The 21,619-nt window shown below is 41.6% G+C and overlaps 2 protein-coding genes across 6 annotated transcripts in view; one reads left to right on the top strand and one right to left on the bottom strand.

The window, feature by feature from the left end:
• Window positions 1-20,064, top strand: part of LOC118395579 (zinc finger protein with KRAB and SCAN domains 3-like) — a 128,283-nt gene extending 108,219 nt beyond the window's left edge. For 3 of the 4 annotated variants that reach the window (XM_052465130.1, XM_052465129.1, XM_035789423.2), the window contains 3 exons: window positions 15,240-15,351; window positions 18,177-18,286; window positions 18,918-20,064. In XM_052465130.1, the coding sequence (XP_052321090.1) occupies window positions 15,240-15,351; window positions 18,177-18,286; window positions 18,918-19,859 (1,164 nt within the window). In that variant the 3' untranslated portion in view covers window positions 19,860-20,064. Of the gene's footprint in view, window positions 1-886; window positions 2,252-4,401; window positions 4,533-4,727; window positions 4,896-13,109; window positions 13,269-15,239; window positions 15,352-18,176; window positions 18,287-18,917 lie in introns of those variants that run through there. The other variant, XM_052465128.1, reaches the window with a different exon arrangement.
• The window catches only part of LOC118395568 (neurotrophin receptor-interacting factor homolog), a 384,346-nt gene that overhangs the window by 250,222 nt on the left and 112,505 nt on the right, over window positions 1-21,619 (bottom strand). The gene's annotated exons all lie outside the window — the stretch shown is intronic.

The raw sequence follows: 21,619 nt of genomic DNA, 5'->3' as shown, positions 1-21,619 counted from the left end.
GCCGAGAAGATACCTAAGAAGACTCGAGGGTGTAATTGCTGCCGACGGTGCTTCAAAAAAGTAGTGAGTAAAAGGTCTGAATACTTATGTAAATGTGATATTTCCATTTAAAAAATGTAATACATTTGCAAACATTTTGCTTTGTCATTCTGGGGTAGTGTAGATTGTTAATCCATTTTAGAATAATGCTGAAACGTAACAAAATGTGGAAAAAGTCAAGGGATCTGTATACTTTCGAATGCACTATTAACTATATTTGGTTGTCTGTAAAATAACTTTACCTGCACCTGTATATGGACGATACTGTTGTGTATTCTATTGCCCCCCTCTGTAGACCAGGCACTATCTGAACTACAAGCTGCTTTCATTGTAGAAAACCTTTGACCTTAAATTAGTATTGAAATATTTGGCTTTATAGTTATGTGGTGACCTCACGTGCCCAGCTTAACTTCAAAACAGTGGAGGCTGCTGAGGTGAGGACGGCTCACAATAATGGCTGGACTGAATGATTGGAATGGAATAAAACACATGGAAACCATGTGTTTGATGTATTTGATACCATTCCACCCATTCCGCTCCAGACATTACCACAGCCCATGAGTATGTCTTATTTTATTTGTTTGGACTTTTATTTTCTTGTGTAATTTGTTGTGCAATTGTAAGATGCAGGGTTCCCTTGCAAAATAGATGTTCTTCCTGTTAAAATAAATGTAATTTAAAAAAGTACAGTGCACATACTCTTTTCATTTAGCCACACCCTTTGAGTTATGACACCTACCAATAACAGGAGTGATTACTGCGGTAGCAGTAAAAGTAGAAGTTGATCAACTGAAGGGGAAGATTCCCGGTGTTTGTGATGCTCGTCGTTTGGTGCGATGCAGACAGGGTGGTGAGAGTGGGGAAACAGAAGAGTCTGTTCTTTTGAGTTTTGATGTTGAGTATTTTCCCATCGAAGATGTTTGGGTATATAAGTTATCCTGTATGAGCTTTTGTGCCAAATACATTACGTTGTTACAGGTGTCAAGCTTATGGGCATGTGGCAGTAATGTTTAGGAGGGAGGTTCCTAGGTGTGAGAAGTGTGCAGAAGGGCATGAGACAAAGAAATGTGTAGCATTGGGGAAAGTAGTGGTATGTGTTAATTGTAGGGGTGCCCATGGGACTGGGGATCAGAAATGTCCTGTGCGAGAGAGGCAGGTTGAGGTGGTTTCCAAGGTTAGTTAGAGTAGTGCAGAAGTGTCATATGCTGAGGCAGTGAAGAAAGTAGAGGAAGATGGGTCAATGAGGACAGATCCTGAGAGGAGTGGTGTGAGTAGTAGATCTGTACCAGTAGAGGGATAGGCCAACAAGTGATATGTTTCAGTAAGATTGGATTTTCGGCATTTACAGCAATGGTTATCAACTGTGATACAGGGATGGAATGTAAGTCTCAGAAAATTGAGGTTGTGGTGGCAGCTGCAGAGGTATTAAGGTTTGCGAGACTTGACATCAGAAGAGTTACAGGGTGTGTTGAGTGGTGATGTCCCATTCTTTAAGGTTGTTAGCATGAGGTAGGACTAAATAGATTTACATATTGGAGTAGAGTGGTGGTCTTTTTTTGTGAGTGTAGTGTTAGATGGTAGGGTATTTGTTTATTTCGTTTTCAAGCAAAGTATAAGGTAGTTGTACTCCAGTCTAATAGATGGCGGTAATGCAACATATATTGGATGCCAACCGCGTTAAACCTCCTCGAAGAAGAACAACATCCTTTCTCTTCAGTGTAAACGGAAGTAAACAATGTCAACGACCAAGAAACATTTCCACTTTAGCGTTTTTAATTTGGTTATTTAGACGTTTATCAACACAAATGAACTCAGAATATAGACCATTTAACAGCAAAGCACCACATTCTTACCTCATGTAGTCTTTAAGTCGCGTTGTAGACAGGACTTTATTGATAGATGTTATCTAGGTAACGCTAGCTGCTAACAATGGCTAACTGTATGGTTTTTCACACTCAAATAGCCTCCATCATGGAGGTGCTTGCGAATGCAGCCGTTGCAGATATTTGTAAACTCGTAGACGACGACTATGCAGTGTTTCGTTTGGAAATTTCTCAAAGCCAGAATGATAACAGGACATTGCGGAGGAAACTACAGCTACTGGAACTGAAGATGGCACGGGAGCGCGCAGAGAGGACAATGCGAGATCGCGTCCTCGCCAGTCGTCCCAGTAGTGTCAAGATCCTTGACCGATACAGAGGAATGTCAAGAGGTACAATTTCGCCCCATTCCCCTCTGCACATGTGTTCATATTTGGGTCTTGGTTAGTTTTTGGATAGTATGAAATAATTTCCCTGATTACTTAGCTAGCTATGTTGTGCAGACACAATATCGTACAGGTATTCTGACCAGGTGAGCGCTACTTTTGGATGTAGATTGCAGAATGAGAGCAGGTCACACAGTCGTCAGTCAGGGCCCCGAAGAATCATTCATAGGTTGTTGTAACCAGAGCCACACATTTTTGGTTTGTCATACACGTACAATGTTTTGATTATTACTTGAAAAGTCACTAAGATTATATTTGGTTGTGGTCTTTTTTTGTGCAAAATACCTATTTTGGATGCAGCTGTTAGCATTCTAGCTAACGCTCATTGACATACAGTGGATTTGGAAGGTATTCAGACCCCTTGACGTTTTCCAAATTTTGTTACTTTACAGCCTTACTCTAAAATGTATTACATAATTTTTCACTCAATCTGCACACAATACTTCATAATGACAAAGCAAAAAGTATTCAGACCCTTTGCCATGAGACTCTAAATTAAGCTCTGGTTCATCCTGTTTCCATTGATCATCCTTGAAATGTTTCAACAACTTGATTGGAGTCCAACAGTGGTAAATTCAATTGATTGGACATGATATGGAAAGGCCCCACAGTTGACAGCAAATGTCAGAGCATAAACCAAGTCATGAGGTCGAAGGAATTGTCTGTAGAGCTCTGAGATACGATTGTTTCGACGCACAGATCTGGTGAAGAGTACCAAAAAATGTCTGCAGCATTGAAGGTCCCAAAGAACACAGTGGCCTTCATCATTCTTAAATGGAAGAAGTTTGGAAACACCAAGACTTCCTAGAGCTGGCTTCTCGGTAAAACCGAGCAATCGTGGGAGAAAGGCCTTGGTCAGGGAGTTGACCAAGAACCCGAAGGTCACTCTGACAGAGCTCCGGAGTTCCTCTGTGGATGTTGGAGAACGTTCCAGAAGGACAACCAACTCTGCAGCACTCCACCAATCAGGCCTTTATGGTAGAGTGGCCAGACGGAAGCCACTCCTCAGTACAAGGCACATGACAGCCCACTTGGGGTTTGCCAAAAGGCACCTAAAGATTCTCTGGTCTGATGAAACCAAGATTGAACTCCTTGGCCTAAATGCCAAGCACCACATCTGGAGGAAACCTGGCACCATCCCTACAGTGAAGCATGGTGGTGGCAGCGTCATGCTGTGGGGATGTTTTCAGCGGCAAGGACTTAGAGACTAGTCAGGATCGAGGGAAAGATGTACAGATGATGAAACCTGCTCCAGAGTGCTCAGGACCTCAGATTGGGGCAAAGGTTCACCTTCCAACAGGACAACAACCCTAAGCACACAGCCAAGACAATGCAGGAGTGGCTTCAGGACAAGTCTCTAAATGTCTTTGAGTGGCCCAGCCAGAGCGCGGTCTCTGGAGAGACCTGAAAATAGCTGTTCAGCGACGCTTCCCATCCAAGCTGACCGAGCTTGAGGGGATCTGCAGAGAAGAATGGGAGAAACTCCCCAAGTACAGGTGTGCCAAGCTTGTTGCGTCATACCCAAGATGACTTCAGCCTGTAATCGCTGCCAAAGGTGCTTCAACAAAGTACCTCGTAAAGAGTCTGAATATTAATGTAAATGTGATGTCATTTTTTAAAATATAAATGATCAAAAAGTTTAAAAATCTGTTTTTGCTTTGTCATTATGGGATATTGTGTGTAGATTGATGAGGGAAAAAAACGAATCAATTTTATAATAATGCTGTAACGTAACAATGTGGACAAAGGGGTCTGAATACTTTCACAATGCACTGTAGGCTGTAGCAAAGCCGAAAGAGACATAATTTTTAAGTGTAATGCAGTTGATTTGCGATGATGATAAACATTATCTAGCAGGACATTCATGCAAGCCTTAAAATCCAATTATAATCCAAAAGTACAGTAGTGTGAAATGCAATCATAAGCAACATGTACTTTTTTGTTGCTGACGTTGTATGCGAACTTCCCCATCTTCTGCAACCAAATTCTGCACATAGCCCTGGTGCAGCAATGTTTGAAAACACAGAATGGGGTCTATACCATTGAAAAGACAGTAGCTAACCTAAAAGCATATTTTCCCCCAATCACTTTCTCAGGTGAAGGAAATCTCAATGGGGGCCACAAGAGCTTTGTGAAACCAGCAGGACATAATGAATGGAGTGATGACCAACCAATCACTGTTGATGAGGGGAGTGGAACCTCAACCCAGCATGTTATCGTGATAGAGGTTAGTGTCATAGTGTAACATAAAAAAATGACAGCACATTAAATGTGGCCCGTTTATTTCAGAAAGGCTCCCCTCAGCTATTCACTTGCTTACATCCTTATTTATCTGCCATAGGGAGCTTGTGAGACTTCCCTATGACATTGTTTTCCAATTCTACTCATGTACCGGTAATAACCTCCCCTCTTCTTGTGTCAGGATGCAGAGGCTGCAGGTCCTGGGGTCAAACTGGAGAGGTCTGAAGGAGAGGAGGACACACGGCACAGCAGTGACATCCAGACTGGACAGGCTGGAGGGCCCCCTGAAGCCACGGAGGACCATACCACCGCCTCAGCGCAGCCCAGGACCCGAAGCAGCATCACGGAGGTCAGTGGAACGGCAAACGCCGTTCTCAAGTCAGAGACAGACACCAAGACTTTAACTGTAACACACAGGCTCTTACACACAGGATCTGACCACAGATCAGACCCAGAGAAACTGGGGTTGGGGACACTGGGCTGTCCTCCTGCTCCTGGTTCAGATTATTTACCGGTATTTCAACAGAGCCAGAGGACAGTTTATTCCCTTGGAGATGGTGATGCATTAGACACTGGTGGTGATGGCCTGTCTTGCTCTTACACTACAGAGATGGACCCTAGCAACATGTCGTTGGGTTTAGATACACAGACTGATCTGTCTAGAGGGGACTGGAACCAGTACAGTAGTATATACTCTGATGGGTGCCTAGATAAGAAAGGGGAGGTTATGGTTGTAAATGAATTGACTCTGAAATTGGAGGGCAACACTCCTCCCACATGGAATGCAGATAGTCACCTAGGAGACGGACACTCACAGGGCAGAGATTTCTTAGATTATAGGGAAATCATAGAGACAAATCCAAATGTTGCGACCCACTCCCCTTTACACATGTTCAGGGATCGTGACCCAGTGTCCACGTCGATGGGGCCTTCCGATTCACAAGGCCGCGTCCTTTTCGATCAGATATTGAACTCAAACGACAGTGCTAGAGCCCAGGCTCAGGGAGGGGGATCAGAATCTGTCAATGGTAAAGAGAAGCGGTTCCTCTGCGTGTTCTGTAACAAAGGCTTCAGCTGCCCCCAGAAGGTAGAGATCCACCAGAGGGTCCACACAGGGGTGAAACCCTTCAGCTGTACCCAGTGTCACATGTGCTTCGCTGAGGCTGGCACCCTGAAGAGGCATCAAAGAGTCCACACAGGGGAGAAACCCTTCAGCTGTACCCAGTGTGAGAAGAGGTTCTCCCGTCAGCACCAGCTGAAGATGCACCTGAAGGTCCACACCGGAGAGAGGCCATTTGCCTGTATGCACTGCGGGAAGAGGTTCTCAGAGAGGAGATACCTCAGAATACACCAGCAGAAAAACCATTCCACTCTATAACATAGAAAGTAACCATTCCACTCAATAGCGTCTGATGTTAACATCAAACCCTGCATTGAAGGTAGACTCGTAGATGCACAAAGTAAAGAGCAGTAGTTGGTCAATTTCCGCAACAACAAAGAGCATTGAAGTGCAAGGCCCAGACATTGTGGGATATTTAAGGCATATATATAAGCCTGGCATTCAGAGGTTTAGCTACAACCTTCTAAAGTCGAGGAGTCAAAGAAATTTGACTTTGCTTGGGAAGTAATCTTATACCATATGTGACTCTAGCTATCAATTCACTTTCTGTAAAATATAATATGTATAATAAAATTGAATGTTCATATAAATTATAATTATATTTGGTAGCAGAATAACTTTTGGGGAAATCTGGTCTATCATTTATTTTCCTTATCCATTATTTTTTATTATTATTATTATCATTAAATAGCCTACCTAAAAGATGTAACGAGTCTTTGTTAAACTATGTAGAACTGCAGGAAATTAGCTTCAAAACAAAATTCCTAGATCCCTCAAATGTAACAAAATGAAGCTGGGAGGGGCTATAGAATGATCACAAATACCTGTTTCATCACTTATATTTAACTACTTATTATTTTCCAAATACACTTTTAATGAGAAAATGAATGCAGTTTATCAAGTTCATTCAGATTTGTAGTTGAGATGTGTGTATATGTGGTTTTTATATGGTCTAGTTAAAACTTGTTTGTTTAATAAACAAAACATTTGACTTTTCATTCTAAGACTTTCATTGAGACTCCCTTTAATATACATAACTTCTGTTCATATAAATCACACGACAGCACTTTATAACCAATATAAACTAAATATACCTACACATACACACACACACACACACTAACAAACACCTATTTATTATGGAACATTATGCCAGACAAAATTGAACGGGCCTATTTATATAATGAATTCGTAGGGCAGAAATGATAAAATATTAAAGTACTGGACCTCTAAGTAAAGGCTTCAGTCATGCAAAAGCTATACATAAATCCAATATGGTCCGCTCCGTGTTCAAGAAGGACCTTATTCCCTTTATTCAGATTATAACCTCACTTTCGGTTGTTTGAAAATTAAACAATCTTGAAAATATCACTCTTTTTCAAACAAACCATAGAAAGCTGGTTGCCATTTCAGTTTAATCCACCAGAAAAAGACAGAACAAATATTACAACACTTATTATCGTTAAACTCAAATATACTAATTGATATAAAAAATAAATAAAAAAACAGTTATCTTTGTAAATTATATCATAAATAGGACTGGTAGAGTTATTTCACACATGCAGTTTACAAAAATATGGAAATGTCTGCTCTATCCAAAATTATAACCAACTGCAGCATTACTGCAAAAATGAATGAGGCAAGTGAAAGGGGTACAAGGTAACGCATTTGTCTGTCAGACCTGCATTAAAGACCAAAATTGGTTAAAGAAAATTGTGATAAATAAAAGTATACCAGTTTCATTTTAGGACCAAATGCACCATACAGGTTGCAAAATAGTTGAAGAGATTTTCGATGTACCGATTCCATGGCACGTGGTTTATGTGACAACTACGCTTGATTCAAAACTTTGAGTCTTTCAATTTTTAATTATTATACAAGATTCTTGCAACCAATATAATGTTATGCACAGTGTGTATATCTACAGTGCCTTGCGAAAGTATTCGGCCCCCTTGAACTTTGCGACCTTTTGCCACATTTCAGGCTTCAAACATAAAGATATAAAACTGTATTGTTTGTGAAGAATCAACAACAAGTGGGACACAATCATGAAGTGGAACGACATTTATTGGATATTTCAAACTTTTTTAACAAATCAAAAACTGAAAAATTGGGCGTGCAAAATTATTCAGCCCCTTTACTTTCAGTGCAGCAAACTCTCTCCAGAAGTTCAGTGAGGATCTCTGAATGATCCAATGTTGACCTAAATGACTAATGATGATAAATACAATCCACCTGTGTGTAATCAAGTCTCCGTATAAATGCACCTGCACTGTGATAGTCTCAGAGGTCCGTTAAAAGCGCAGAGAGCATCATGAAGAACAAGGAACACACCAGGCAGGTCCGAGATACTGTTGTGAAGAAGTTTAAAGCCGGATTTGGATACAAAAATATTTCCCAAGCTTTAAACATCCCAAGGAGCACTGTGCAAGCGATAATATTGAAATGGAAGGAGTATCAGACCACTGCAAATCTACCAAGACCTGGCCGTCCCTCTAAACTTTCAGCTCATACAAGGAGAAGACTGATCAGAGATGCAGCCAAGAGGCCCATGATCACTCTGGATGAACTGCAGAGATCTACAGCTGAGGTGGGAGACTCTGTCCATAGGACAACAATCAGTCGTATATTGCACAAATCTAGCCTTTATGGAAGAGTGGCAAGAAGAAAGCCATTTCGTAAAGATATCCATAAAAAGTGTTGTTTAAAGTTTGCCACAAGCCACCTGGGAGACACACCAAACATGTGGAAGAAGGTGCTCTGGTCAGATGAAACCAAAATTGAACTTTTTGGCAACAATGCAAAACGTTATGTTTGGCGTAAAAGCAACACAGCTCATCACCCTGAACACACCATCCCCACTGTCAAACATGGTGGTGGCAGCATCATGGTTTAGAACTGCTTTTCTTCAGCAGGGACAGGGAAGATGGTTAAAATTGATGGGTAGATGGATGGAGCCAAATACAGGACCATTCTGGAAGAAAACCTGATGGAGTCTGCAAAAGACCTGAGACTGGGACGGAGATTTGTCTTCCAACAAGACAATGATCCAAAACATAAAGCAAAATCTACAATGGAATGGTTCAAAAATAAACATATCCAGGTGTTAGAATGGCCAAGTCAAAGTCCAGACCTGAATCCAATTGAGAATCTGTGGAAAGAACTGAAAACTGCTGTTCACAAATGCTCTCCATCCAACCTCACTGAGCTCGAGCTGTTTTGCAAGGAGGAAAGGGAAAAAATGTCAGTCTCTCGATGTGCAAAACTGATAGAGACATACCCCAAGCGACTTACAGCTGTAATCGCAGCAAAAGGTGGCGCTACAAAATATTAACTTAAGGGGGCTGAATAATTTTGCACGCCCAACTTTTCAGTTTTTGATTTGTTAAAAAAGTTTGAAATATCCAATAAATGTCGTTCCACTTCATGATTGTGTCCCACTTGTTGTTGATTCTTCACAAAAAAATACAGTTTTATATCGTTACATTTGAAGCCTGAAATGTGTCAAAAGGTCGCAAAGTTCAAGGGGGCCGAATACTTTCGCAAGGCACTGTATATATCTTTCTACAGTGCATTCAGAAAGTATTCAGACCCCTTGACTTTTTCCACATTTTGTTATGTTACAGCCTTATTCTAAAATGGTGTAAATATTTTTTTCTCCTTACCATTCTACTCAATACCCCAATACCCCAAAGCAAAAACAGTTTTTTTTAAAAGTTCATCAAATTTATATTTAAAAAAAGTTTACATTTAAAAAAATATTACATTTACATAAGTATTCAGACCCTTTACTCAGTACTTTGTTGAAGCACCTTTTGCAGCGATTACAGACTTGTCTTCTTGGGTATGACTAAAAGTTTGGCACACCTTTATTTGGGGAGTTCCTCCCATTCTTCTTTGTAGATCCTCTCATGCTCTGTCAGGTTGGATGGGGAGTGTCGCTACACAGCTATTTTCAGGTCTCTCCAGAGATGGGGTTCAAGTCAGGGCTCTGGCTGGGCCACTCAAGGACATTCGTAGACTTGTCCGGAAGCCACTCCTGCATTGTCCTGTTGGAAGGTGAACCTTCGCCCCCAGTCTGAGGTCCTGAGCGCTCTGGAGCAAGTCTTCATGAAAGATCTCTGTACTGTCCTCCGATCATCTTTCCCTCGATCCTGACTAGTCTCTGCCGCTGAAAAACGTCCCCAGCATGATGCTGCCACCACCATGCTTCACTGTAGGGATGATGCAAGGTTTCCTCCAGATGTGACGCTTGTCATTCAGGCCAAGGAGTTCAATCTTGGTTTCATCAGGCCAGAGAATCTTGTTTCTCATGGTCTGAGAGTCCTTTAGGTGCCTTTTTGCAAACTCCAAGCGGGCTGTCATGTGCCTTTTACTGCGGAGTGGCTTCCGTCTGGCCAATCTACCATAAAGGCCTGATTGGTGGAGTGCTGCAGAAATTGTTGTCCTTCTAGAAGGTTCTCCCATCTCCACAGATGAACTCTGGAGCTCTCTGAGTGACCATCGAGTTCTCTGTCACCTCCCTGACCAAGGTCCTTCTCCCCCAATTGCTCAGTTCGGCCAGGATGGCCAGTTCAAGGAAGAGTCTCGGTGGTTCCAAACTGCTTCCATTTTAGAATGATGGAGGCCACTGTGTTCTTGGGGACCTTCAATGCAGGTACCCTTCCCCAAATCTGTGTCTCAATATAATCCTGTCTCAGAGCTCTACAGATAATTCCTTTGACCTCACCTCATGGCTTGGTTTTTGCTCTGACATGCACTGTCAACTGTGGGACCTTATAAACAGGTGTGTGCCTTTCCAAATAATTTCCAATCAATTGAATTTACCACAGGTGGATTCCAAAAATAAGGTATATCAGTTTACATATTTTTTTTATAAATGTGCAAACATTTCTAAAAACCTGTTTTCGCTTTATATCCTTATGGAGTATTGTGTGTAGAGTGCTGAGGAAATATATTAATTTAATCCATTTTAAAATAAGACTGTGTAACATAACAAAATTGTGAAAAGAGTCTGAATACTTCACGAATGCACTGTATATATGGGGGATACAACCATCCCAGCTCTGCAGATTTTGCTGCGAAGGGACAGAGTCATTAGATCACTTGTTTTGGTCCTGCCCATATGTGGCTTGTTTTTGGTTGCAGGTTCAGGAATAGCTGAAGAATTGCTTCATTTACCTGACGCTAACTCTGCAAATAGCACTGCTGGGTGATTTTGAAAAGTCATAGTCAATCGATCAATAATATAATAATACTCTTAGCAAAAATGGTCATCTTTAATTTACAATTGTAGAAACAATGAGAATAGAAAGGTTCAGAACATTGGTCAAACAGCACAGTTGAAAAATACAGTGGGGAGAACAAGTATTTGATACACTGCCGATTTTGCAGGTTTTCCTACTTACAAAGCATGTAGGGGTCTGTAGTTTTTATCATAGGTCCACTTCAACTGTGAGAGACGGAATCTAAAACAAAAGTCCAGAAAATCACATTGTATGATTTTTAAGTAATTCATTTGCATTTTATTGCATGACATAAGTATTTGATCACCTACCAACCAGTAAGAATTACGGCTCTCACAGACCTGTTAGTTTTTCTTTAAGAAGCCGTCCTGTTCTCCACTCATTACCTGTATTAACTGCACCTGTTTGAACTTGTTACCTGTATATAAGACACCTGTCCACACACTCAATCAAACAGACTCTAACCTCTCCACAATGGCCAAGTCCAGAGAGCTGTGTAAGGACATCAGGGATAAAATTGTAGACCTGCACAAGGCTGGGATGGGCTACAGGACAATAGGCAAGCAGCTTGGTGAGAAGGCAACAACTGTTGGCGCAATTATTAGAAAATGGAAGAAGTTCAAGATGACGGTCAATCACCCTTGGTCTGGGGCTCCATGCAAGATTTCACCTCGTGGGGCATCAATGATCATGAGGAAGGTGAGGGATCAGCCCAGAACTACACGGCAGGACCTGGTCAATGACCTGAAGAGAGCTGGGACCACAGTCTCAAAGACAACCATTAGTAACACATTACGCCGTCATGGATTAAAATCCTGCAGCGCACGCAAGGTCCCCCTGCTCAAGCCAGCGCATGTCCAGGCCCGTCTGAAGTTTGCCAATGACCATCTGGATGATCCAGAGGAGGAATGGGAGAAGGTCATGTGGTCTGATGAGACAAATAGAGCTTATTGGTCTAAACTCCACTCGCTGTGTTTGGAGGAAGAAGAAGGATGAGTACAACCCCAAGAACACCGTCCCAACCGTGAAGCATGGAGGTGGAAACATCATTCTTTGGGGATGCTTTTCTGCAAAGGGGACAAGACGACTGCACCGTATTGAGGGGAGGATGGATTGGGCCATGTATCACGATAGCTTGGCCAACAACCTCCTTCCCTCAGTAAGAGCATTGAAGATGGGTCGTGGCTGGGTCTCCAGCATGACAACGAACTGAAACACACAGCCAGGGCAACTAAGGAGTGGCTCCGTAAGAAGCATTTCAAGGTCCTGGAGTGGCCTAGCCAGGCTACAGACCTGAACCCAATAGAAAATCTTTGGAGGGAGCTTAAAGTCCGTATTGCCCAGCGACAGCCCTGAAACCTGAACGATCTGGAGAAGGTCTGTATGGAGGACTGGGCCAAAATCCCTGCTGCAGTGTGTGCAAACCTGGTCAGGAACTACAGGAAATATATGATCTCTGTAATTGCTAACAAAGGTTTCTGTACCAAATATTAAGTTCTGCTTTTCTGATGTATCAAATACTTATGTCATGCAATAAAATGCAAATTAATTACTTAATCATACAATGTGATTTTCTGGAATTTTGTTTTAGATTCCATCTCTCACAGTTGAAGTGTACCTATGATAAAAACTACAGACCTCTACATGCTTTGTAAGTGGGAAAACCTGCAAAATCGGCAGTGTATCAAATACTTGTTCTCCCCACTGTATATGGCAATTAGAAATCAAAACGGGATGGTCTTCAGGGATAGATGGGAGGGGTTGAGGGTAGCTGAAAGGTGGGCCCAAAATAAACAGAAATAATGTAAAATATACTATGTCCGTAAAATGTATATAGTATGTATAAGCTGGAAGTTGTCAATTTGTTTACTGCAATTAGGGGAGGGGTGGTTGAAAAAAAAAAAAAAAAAAGTACTTCAAAATAGTTTAGTCGGGTTTAGTCAGGTTTGTTTAGTCGGGTTTGTCTGATGATGACTTTTGACTTATCATAGCTGACTCTTATTTACCCACAACATCATAATTTATGTCCACCATGATGGGTGTAACAGCAATGAAGTTATTCTGTAACTACAGTACAGGTCTCATGTAGTGGAGATGGGTAAACACATGTTAAAAGTGTGTTTTATCTCTGCGTTTTTAGTGTGTACTGTACGTATCTGATGGAGTCTATGTAATCTGTATCACCTCTCTCTTTCAGGAGGAGGAGGAGGTGCTACTGGTGAAGGAGGAGGGGTGTGAGGAGGGTCTGGGGAACCCTAGGGGGACCATGGTCATGGAGGACAACCAGACTACACCTCCTCCTGAACCCACAGAGGAACCAGCTGAGCAGCACAGGACCACACACAGTCTCACTGAGGTGAGCCGACTGTAAACTACTGTCTGATTGGTATTAGGTCAGGGCCCGTATCCACAAAGCCTCTCAGAGTAGGAGTGCTGATTTAGGATCAGTTTTGCCTGCCTTGTTTAACGTTATTAGTTGATTTTGTTCGTGCATCCCAATATCTAATTTATCAGCTGTTGTCAAAGCCAAAAAGAGTATCAAATCAAATTTTATTTGTCACTTGCGCTGAATACAACAGGTGTAGATCTTTTCAGGGAAGTCAGGAACCAATATACACAGTCAGTTAGGAAAGCTAAGGCTGCAGGAATGTTGATTCCTGTAGCACTAATTCCAAAAAGTTTTGGGATGCTGTAAAGTCCATGGAGAATAAGAGCACCTCCTCCCAGCTTCCCACTGCACTGAGGATAGGAAACACTGTCACCACCGATAAATCTACGATAATCGATCATTTCAATAAGCATTTCTCTACGGCTGGCCATGCTTTCCACCTGGCTACCCCTACCCCGGCCAACAGCTCTGCACCCCCCGAGGAAACTTGCCCAAGTCCCCCCTTGCTTCTCCTTCACCCAAATCCAGACAGCTGATGTTCTGAAAGAGCTGCAAAATTTGGATCCCTACAAATCAGCTGGTCTAGACAATCTGGACCCTCTCTTTCTAAAATTACCCGCCGAAATTGTTGCAACCCCTATTACTAGCCTGTTCAACCTCTCTTTAGTATCGTCTGAGATCACCAAAGTTTGGAAAGCTGCCGCGGTCATCCCCCTCTTCAAAGGGGGAGACACTCCAGACCCAAACTGTTATAGACCTATATCCATCCTGCCCTGCCTTCCTAAATCTTTGAATGCAAAGTTAACAAACAGATCAAAAACCATTTTGAATCTCACCATACTCCTTTCTTGTTGGCTGGCCCTCGCTACATTTGTCGCCAACCCCACTGGCTCCAGGTCATCTATAAGTCTTTGCTAGGTAAAGCTCCGCCTTATCTCAGCTCACTGGTCACCATAGCAACACCCACCTGTAGCACACACTCCAGCAGGTATATTTCACTGGTCATCCTCAAAGCCAACACATACTTTGGCCACCATTCCTTCCAGTTCTATTGCTGCCAATGACTGGAACGAATTGCAAAAATCACTGAAGCTGGAGACTTATATCCCCCTCTCTAACTTTAAGCATCAGCTGTCAGATCAGCTTACCGATCACTGTACCTGTACACACCCCATCTGTAAATAGCACACCCTACTACCTCATCCCCATATTGTTATTTTTTATTTCTCATTTGCACCCCAGTATCCCTACTTGCACATCATCATCTGCACATCTATCACTCCAGTGTTAATGCTAAATTGTAATTATTTTCATTCTATTGCCTATTGATTGCCTTACCTCCCTAATCTTACTACATTTGCACACACTGTACATAGATTTTTCTATTGTGTTATTGACTGTACGTTTGTTTATCCCATGTGTAACTCTGTGTTATTGTTTTTGGTGCACTGCTTTGCTTTATCTTGGCCAGGTAGCTGTTGTAAATTAGAATTTGTTCTCAACTGGCCTATCTGATTAAATAAAGGTGAAATAATTTAAAAAAATAGAAATACAGTTAAATGCTTACTTACAAGCCCTTAATCAACAATGCTTTAAGAGGTTTTAAGAAAAATAAGTTTAAGTAAAAAATAGAAAATAAAAGTTACAAATAATTAAACAGCAGCAGGTAAAATAACAATAGCGTTATGACATCCAGGCATTTCAAGTATACTCAATTTTCGAAACGTCGCACACTAATCTTTTCTTTTTCATATACTCAAACAGCTTACTATTTAGGATGCAAATATGGTTATTCAGACACAGCCCATGTCTTTCCAGGATCCAACCACGAATGAGTGTCAAAGAATAAAATCTTAGTATCAAATCAACTAAAACGTCTGAATAGTACTCATAGCGAATTTCTTAATCCAACATCCTCTCACTCTGTATCTCTTACAGTCAGTAGACATGGAGGATGGGAAGCCTGATCTGTTGCTAGTCAAAGAGGAGACAATAGAAGACGGACCAGAGAGCATTGATCTGCTGAGTGGACTAAAGATGGGGGAGCAAGGTAAGGGAGAAATACATATAACCTACATACAGTAATATCAGGATGTAGGAATGGACATAAACCTAACAATTTCAAAGACCAATGTATCTAAAAGAGGGGAGGCACCAAACTCACTGGGGTGGAATGTGTTCATGGGTGGCATTTCAATTTCTTTGAATTCCTCATGTCTAAATTATTGTTAGAAAAAGTTTGGTCCAAATCAGAGGTTAGATGCTATATTTATTGAACAATATATGAATCCTATAAACTAGAATGGACAAGCTGGGTGCAATCAATTAGCTTCATTTCTCAGAGATGAAATTATATTTCAAGCGAATAATGTTGCAGGAATGCTAATCTTATCTATTTCGAACAACAAAAACAATTTCAGAACAATCTGAGATGGTGGGTGTCAAAATCCTCTTTCTTGTGCTTCTTGAGGTGGAATGACCCTAAAGCATCCAAACCAGGAGTCCACCCTCACATTCAGATACTCAAATGAACTCATCACATGCACAAATGAGTCTGGACAATTGGCTCACAGTGTAAGACGCCTAGTTCCTAACGCTTATCCCCACCTGCGACTTAAGTTCAAATCCCCAATGGGGTCATCATTTTTCTTTTGATATGTGGACATTCATTGTGGTTTTGTGTTGAGAAGAAAAGTGCAGTCGTCACCTCAAATGAAGATTAAGAATTGAATTTCATAAGGAGCTAGGCCTAAGACTTTCTTCTGTCGTCTTCACAAACATATTGCTAGGACCTACAAATATCTTAGTATATGAGGCTGCATGGTTGTGTACACTTGCCTACATGTAGGATAGGGCTACATTTTATATGTGTTTTTAGAATCATTATCTAGCTTACCTTGTCTCACGTGTAACAAAGTGTAAATTGACTGGTCTGGCTAGGTTCACCATGTGTCCAGCCTTGCTTTCTCCTAGCTTTACAACTTGAAGACCAAGACGCAGGCTGTAGAATAGGCCTAATACATAAATATTTGTTGCTACAATGAATATACATTTGAAGTCAAAAGTTTACATGCACCTTGCCAAATACATTTAAACTCAGTTTCACAGATCCTGACATTTAATCCTAGTAAAAATTCCCTGTCTTAGGTCAGTTAGGATCACCACTTTATTTTAAGAATGTGAAATTTCAGAATAATAGTAGAGAGAATGATTTATTTCAGCTTTTATTTCTTTCATCACATTCCCAGTGGGTCAGTAGTTTACATACACTCAATTAGTATTTGGTAGCATTGCCTTTTAAATAGTTTAACTTGGGTCAAACATTTTGGGTAGCCTTCTGCAAGCTTCCCACAATAAGTTGGGTGAATTTTGGCCTATTCCTCCTGACAGAGCTGGTGTAACTGAGTCAGGTTTATAGGCCTCCTTGCTTTTTCAGTTCTGCCCACAAATGTTCTATATGTTTGAGGTCAAGATTTTGTGATGGCCACCCCAATACCTTGACTTTATTGTCCTTAAGCCATTTTGCCACAACCTTGGAAGTATGCTTGGGGTCATTGTCCATTTGGAAGACCCATTTGCGACCAAGCTTTAGCTTCCTGACTGATGTCTTGAGATGTTGCTTCAATATATCCACATAATTTCCCCCCCTCATAATGCCATCTATTTTGTGAAGTGCACTATTTCCTCTTGCAGCAAAGCACCCTCACAACATGATGCTGCCACCCCCGTGCTTCATGGTTGGGATGGTGTTCTTCGGCTTGCAAGCCTGCCCCTTTTTCCTCCAAACATAACGATGGTCATTATGACCAAACAGTTCTATTTTTGTTTCATCAGACCAGGGGACATTTATCCAAAAAGTACGATCTTTGTCCCCATGTGCAGTTGCAATCCGTAGTCTGGCTTTTATATGGCGGTTTTTGAGCAGTGGCTTCTTCCTTGCTGAGCGGCCTTTCAGGTTATGTTAATATAGGACTCGTTTTACTGTGGATATAGACACTTTTGTAGCTGTTTCCTCCAGCATCTTCACAAGGTCCTTTGCTGCTGTTCTGGGATTGATTTGCACTTTTCACACCAAAGTACGTTCATCTCTAGGGGACAGAATGTGTCTCCTTCCTGAGCAGTATGACGGCTGCGTGGTCCCATGGTGTTTATACATGAGAACTATTGTTTGTACAGATGAACGTGGTACCTTCAGGCATTTGGAAATTGCTCTCAAGGAGGAACCAGACATGTGGAGGTCTACAATTTTTTTCCCCTGAGGTCTTGGCGGATTTATTTAGATTTTCCCAAGATGTCAAGCAAAGAGGCGCTGAGTTTGAAGGTAGGCCTTTAAATACATCCATAGGTACACCTCCAATTGACTCAAATTATGTAAATTAGCCTATCAGGAGATTCTAAAGCCATGACGTCATTTTATGGAGTTTTCCAAGCTGTTTAAAGGCACAGTCAACATAGTGTATGTAAACTTCTGACCCACTGGAATTGTGATACAGTGAATTATATGTGAAATAATCTGTCTGTAAACAATTGTTGGAAAATGACTTGTGTCATGCACAAGGTAGATGTCCTAACAAACTTGCTAAAACTATAGTCTGCCCCAATTGACCTAAGCAGGGCCAAATTGACCTGTTGCACAAATGCGAATGGATGTCGGCTCTACCGCTTGAGGTCTCTGAGTTTAATTTGTTATTTTGTTACCGGATATAAATTATATGCTCAGCTGGCCGTCCACAGCATCGTGGCTTATTTGGCCAGGTTGCCCTTTGAGAAAAGCTAGCAGCTAGCCATTTTAGACTGATGGTTGAAAGCAAGTCTAAGCAAAAGTTCATAAGTATGGTCCCCTTATGTAGAGTTGTCTCTGCCATGTTTCTAAAGGTTGTTGGCTGGAGGCTAACAGAGGAGACTGGGCGGCCATATTGGATTCCCAGACCCAGATGGGTGCAGCCAAGGCCTCGGGGGACGACACCAGAGGCAACATATTGGAGGTCAGTGGATGGGAATCCATTAATTTTTTTACCTGCTGAAGATGCACCTGAAGGTTCACACGGGAGAGAGGGTGTTGTATGTAGTTGGAAACTGGATGAGGCAGAGTAGATGATATGGGGATGGTGTCTGTAAAAATGCTCCACTGATGAAGAGTGACAACCTTATCGTGGTGTTTGATGCTGGTGTTTTATAATGAGGAAAATTCATTTTTTCAAAGTGAGGGTACCAGATTTACAGAAAAGGTCAAGTGTTACCATAGTGAGAAATGATTCTACTTGTCACATCGCTTTGTGCAATAAAAGTACTGTACATCATGTGCTGTGAGTGTATGACCATTTTGTTCAAATTAAATACAAAATCGACTCTGTGCTGACTGACTTTCAAAATGTTTTTCAGGCACAGACTTTCCCTTATCTCAGTCAAACCAAACATTAATTATTTATTCAACACATAAGGACATGTTTTATTGTAAACTCCAATGGCTCCATATTGTTAGGTGCTTGAATCACAGTGTTAGAGATGGGCTTGACTGTGGTAAACAGTTTATAATATGATGTCATGTTTCTGTGTGTACAGCAAAGAGTTTCTTAAATAAGGTTTTATGCTTGTCTTTACAATTGTTGTTTGCAGTGTGCAGTCCATGAGGACCTGATGAAATCTGGTGTTGCTGGCGGGAGAGACTGGACCTCTGAAGCAGCTGGTCACAAACCCTGGCCCCGGATCAGAACCCTGGATCAGGAGCCGTCACTCTTCCTTCCCGTGTCAGAACCAGAACCGAACCACGTGGGACAGAGACTCCAGCACCACGCAGAACACAATCAGTGGACAGGTGGACTGAACAACCTCAGTCCTGGTGTTCATCAGAGAGACAGAGGCTCCAGTCAGGGATCCAGTCCACAGCCCAGACCCTTCTCTTCACAGTCTCAGTGCAGGGATGGAGCAGGACCTGGGCCTGATAGAGATAGACCCTCCTGTTCCTATGATACAAACACCACAGTATCCATGATGAACAGAGCAGGTCACCCTGCACTTCAGCCTTCACAGAGAGTGGTGGGAGACTCTCATGGTGGTAGTCTATCAGGAAGTCTGTCTTCTCCTTCAGGGTCTTGTCTAATGACTAGTGACTGGATTCATAGAAAGCCTGGACCTGGGTCTAGCCTTCCTCAGATACCTCATGGTTACCCCACCAATACAGACAGGGCCAGGATGGGTGGTAACCACGAGAGGTACCTAGCCTATAACACAGCACACAATCCCAACAACACCCAAACAATGGCTAGAGGTCAAGGAGGGAGCTCAAAGACTAACCACCTGACGGTGGTGGCACCTGCTTCTACCTCCTCTGGTGTCATTGGGTCACAACGTGGGAGGCCGAGCATTAGGACGGACGCTGAAAAGCCGTATGCCTGCCCCACATGTGGGAAACGCTTTGCTAAGACAAAATATATCAAGCAGCACCAGACAGTTCACACCAAGGAGAGGCCCTTCAAGTGCAAACTATGTTACAAGAGCTTCTCCTTCCAGAGTAACCTTATCAAACATAGGAGTGTCCACAATGGGGAGAAATCGTAGCACTGTGGCTTGAGATGTACACAGGGGAGATCTGGGAACAATTCTTCAGCTGACATATTATAGTCATCTTGTGAAGTGTCTCAGAGAGAGGGTTTTTTGGAATACTAAGTCCCTCAGTTGAACATCTGGGTACGCTCACATTCTCACATGATACAGACTTGTTGTTTGGTGTGCTGGCACAGTAAATCCATTTTGAATTCACTCACTTTTCGAAAGCATCCGTTATGATTTAAACAAAACTTTCCATACATGTTTGCCCATGGAAGAAGTTGTCAGAAAGTGACGCGTGAACTCCAATGTTGCAGCTTGGACCCTATTTCACATTATCTGAAGTTTGTGTTGTGCCCCGCCATCAGACACAACATGCTCTTGAATACAGAGTGGGTGTCATTTCAATCATAGAAATATGACTCATAGAACAGACCTATTCCTTCAGACCACTGCAATTGACATTTTTATTGAATTGACATTTTTACTTGTAATTACTACCACAACAATGACTTTCAGTCCACCCACAGTTTAATGTGAATTTAAAGGGTCATGTCTATTATATTATCTTTATTTCAATAGGTTTTCTATGGAGGATTGGCAGTATAATTTGAAACAACAGATATTAACATACAAGTCAACATTCTCAGATGTGTGGACCTCCAACCATCTTTGTGGTACCATTTTAAAGTTGACATTTTTGTACATTTATCATCCAAAACATGACACTCACCCTGTATTCAAGAGCAAGTTGTGTCTCAACTGATGGCACAACACAAAAACCTTAGATTAAGTCAAGTAGGCTAAGATACAACGTGTGAATATGAAAAAAATCTCATTACAGATTTAGATAATTGACTTAATAAATGTTTTTAAAAAATACTTAATTAAAAACAAATATATAAAATAAATCTCCAGAAATCATAAAATAGTTTGACAACCCTGTTTTGTAAGCTTTTAAATATAAATCTCAACCGTTTATCTTTTCCAGTGATGAAGACATGGATGTCTCATGGTATGGTGGGGTATGCAAAATGGGTCATCTTTGAGCACCTTTATCTCCTGAATGTTTTGGTATTCAGGTTCAAAAAGTTACTTTTCGAGCACTTATACCATGGGTGCCATCAAAAAGTGGTTGAATTCAAATGGATTTACCCATAGCCAAAACACTGTCATTAAAGTGTAACACTAGATTTCCCCTCTGAATTTGGTTTTGGCTATGTTCTATTCATAACAAATATAATGTCCCTCTTGTTATAACACCCCCTCCCCCCAACATTATTTGGCAATCAGGTGATTGATACCTGTTCCTTTATGTAGAAAAAAAAATAGATGATCAAATCTGTTAATAAATGAGAAATCATTTTGTGAGTGGGTTAGTAAAATGAGAAGTAAAGTTGTAGTGGAAAATAGGAAACTCTCAGACTCGTTTTTAGTTGAGGGTTTTGGACGAATGTAGCCTGGGAGATCCTTTTGAAGTCTCGATAAATGTCATGCATGCGGCGTTGGGTGAAGTGGCGTCAGTAAGGTTCACAAGAAGTGGGCTTATATAGATATTTTTTGTGTTAACGGAGCAGAAGAAGCGTGCATTGGGCCTTAAGAAGATATGAGTGGAATATTTTGTGTATGGATCTTCAAATCAGAGCGCCTATCAAGGGGGTTTTCTGGGGTTGCGTGAAATGGCTAGCTTAGTTAGCGGTGGTGCGCGCTAAATAGCGGTTCAATCGGTGACGTCACTTGCTCGGAGACCTTGAAGTAGTTTTTCCCCTTGC

This window comes from Oncorhynchus keta, chromosome 16, assembly GCF_023373465.1.
Source record: "Oncorhynchus keta strain PuntledgeMale-10-30-2019 chromosome 16, Oket_V2, whole genome shotgun sequence".
Lineage (NCBI taxonomy): Eukaryota > Metazoa > Chordata > Actinopteri > Salmoniformes > Salmonidae > Oncorhynchus > Oncorhynchus keta.
This window is presented reverse-complemented; position numbering and strand designations above follow the sequence as displayed.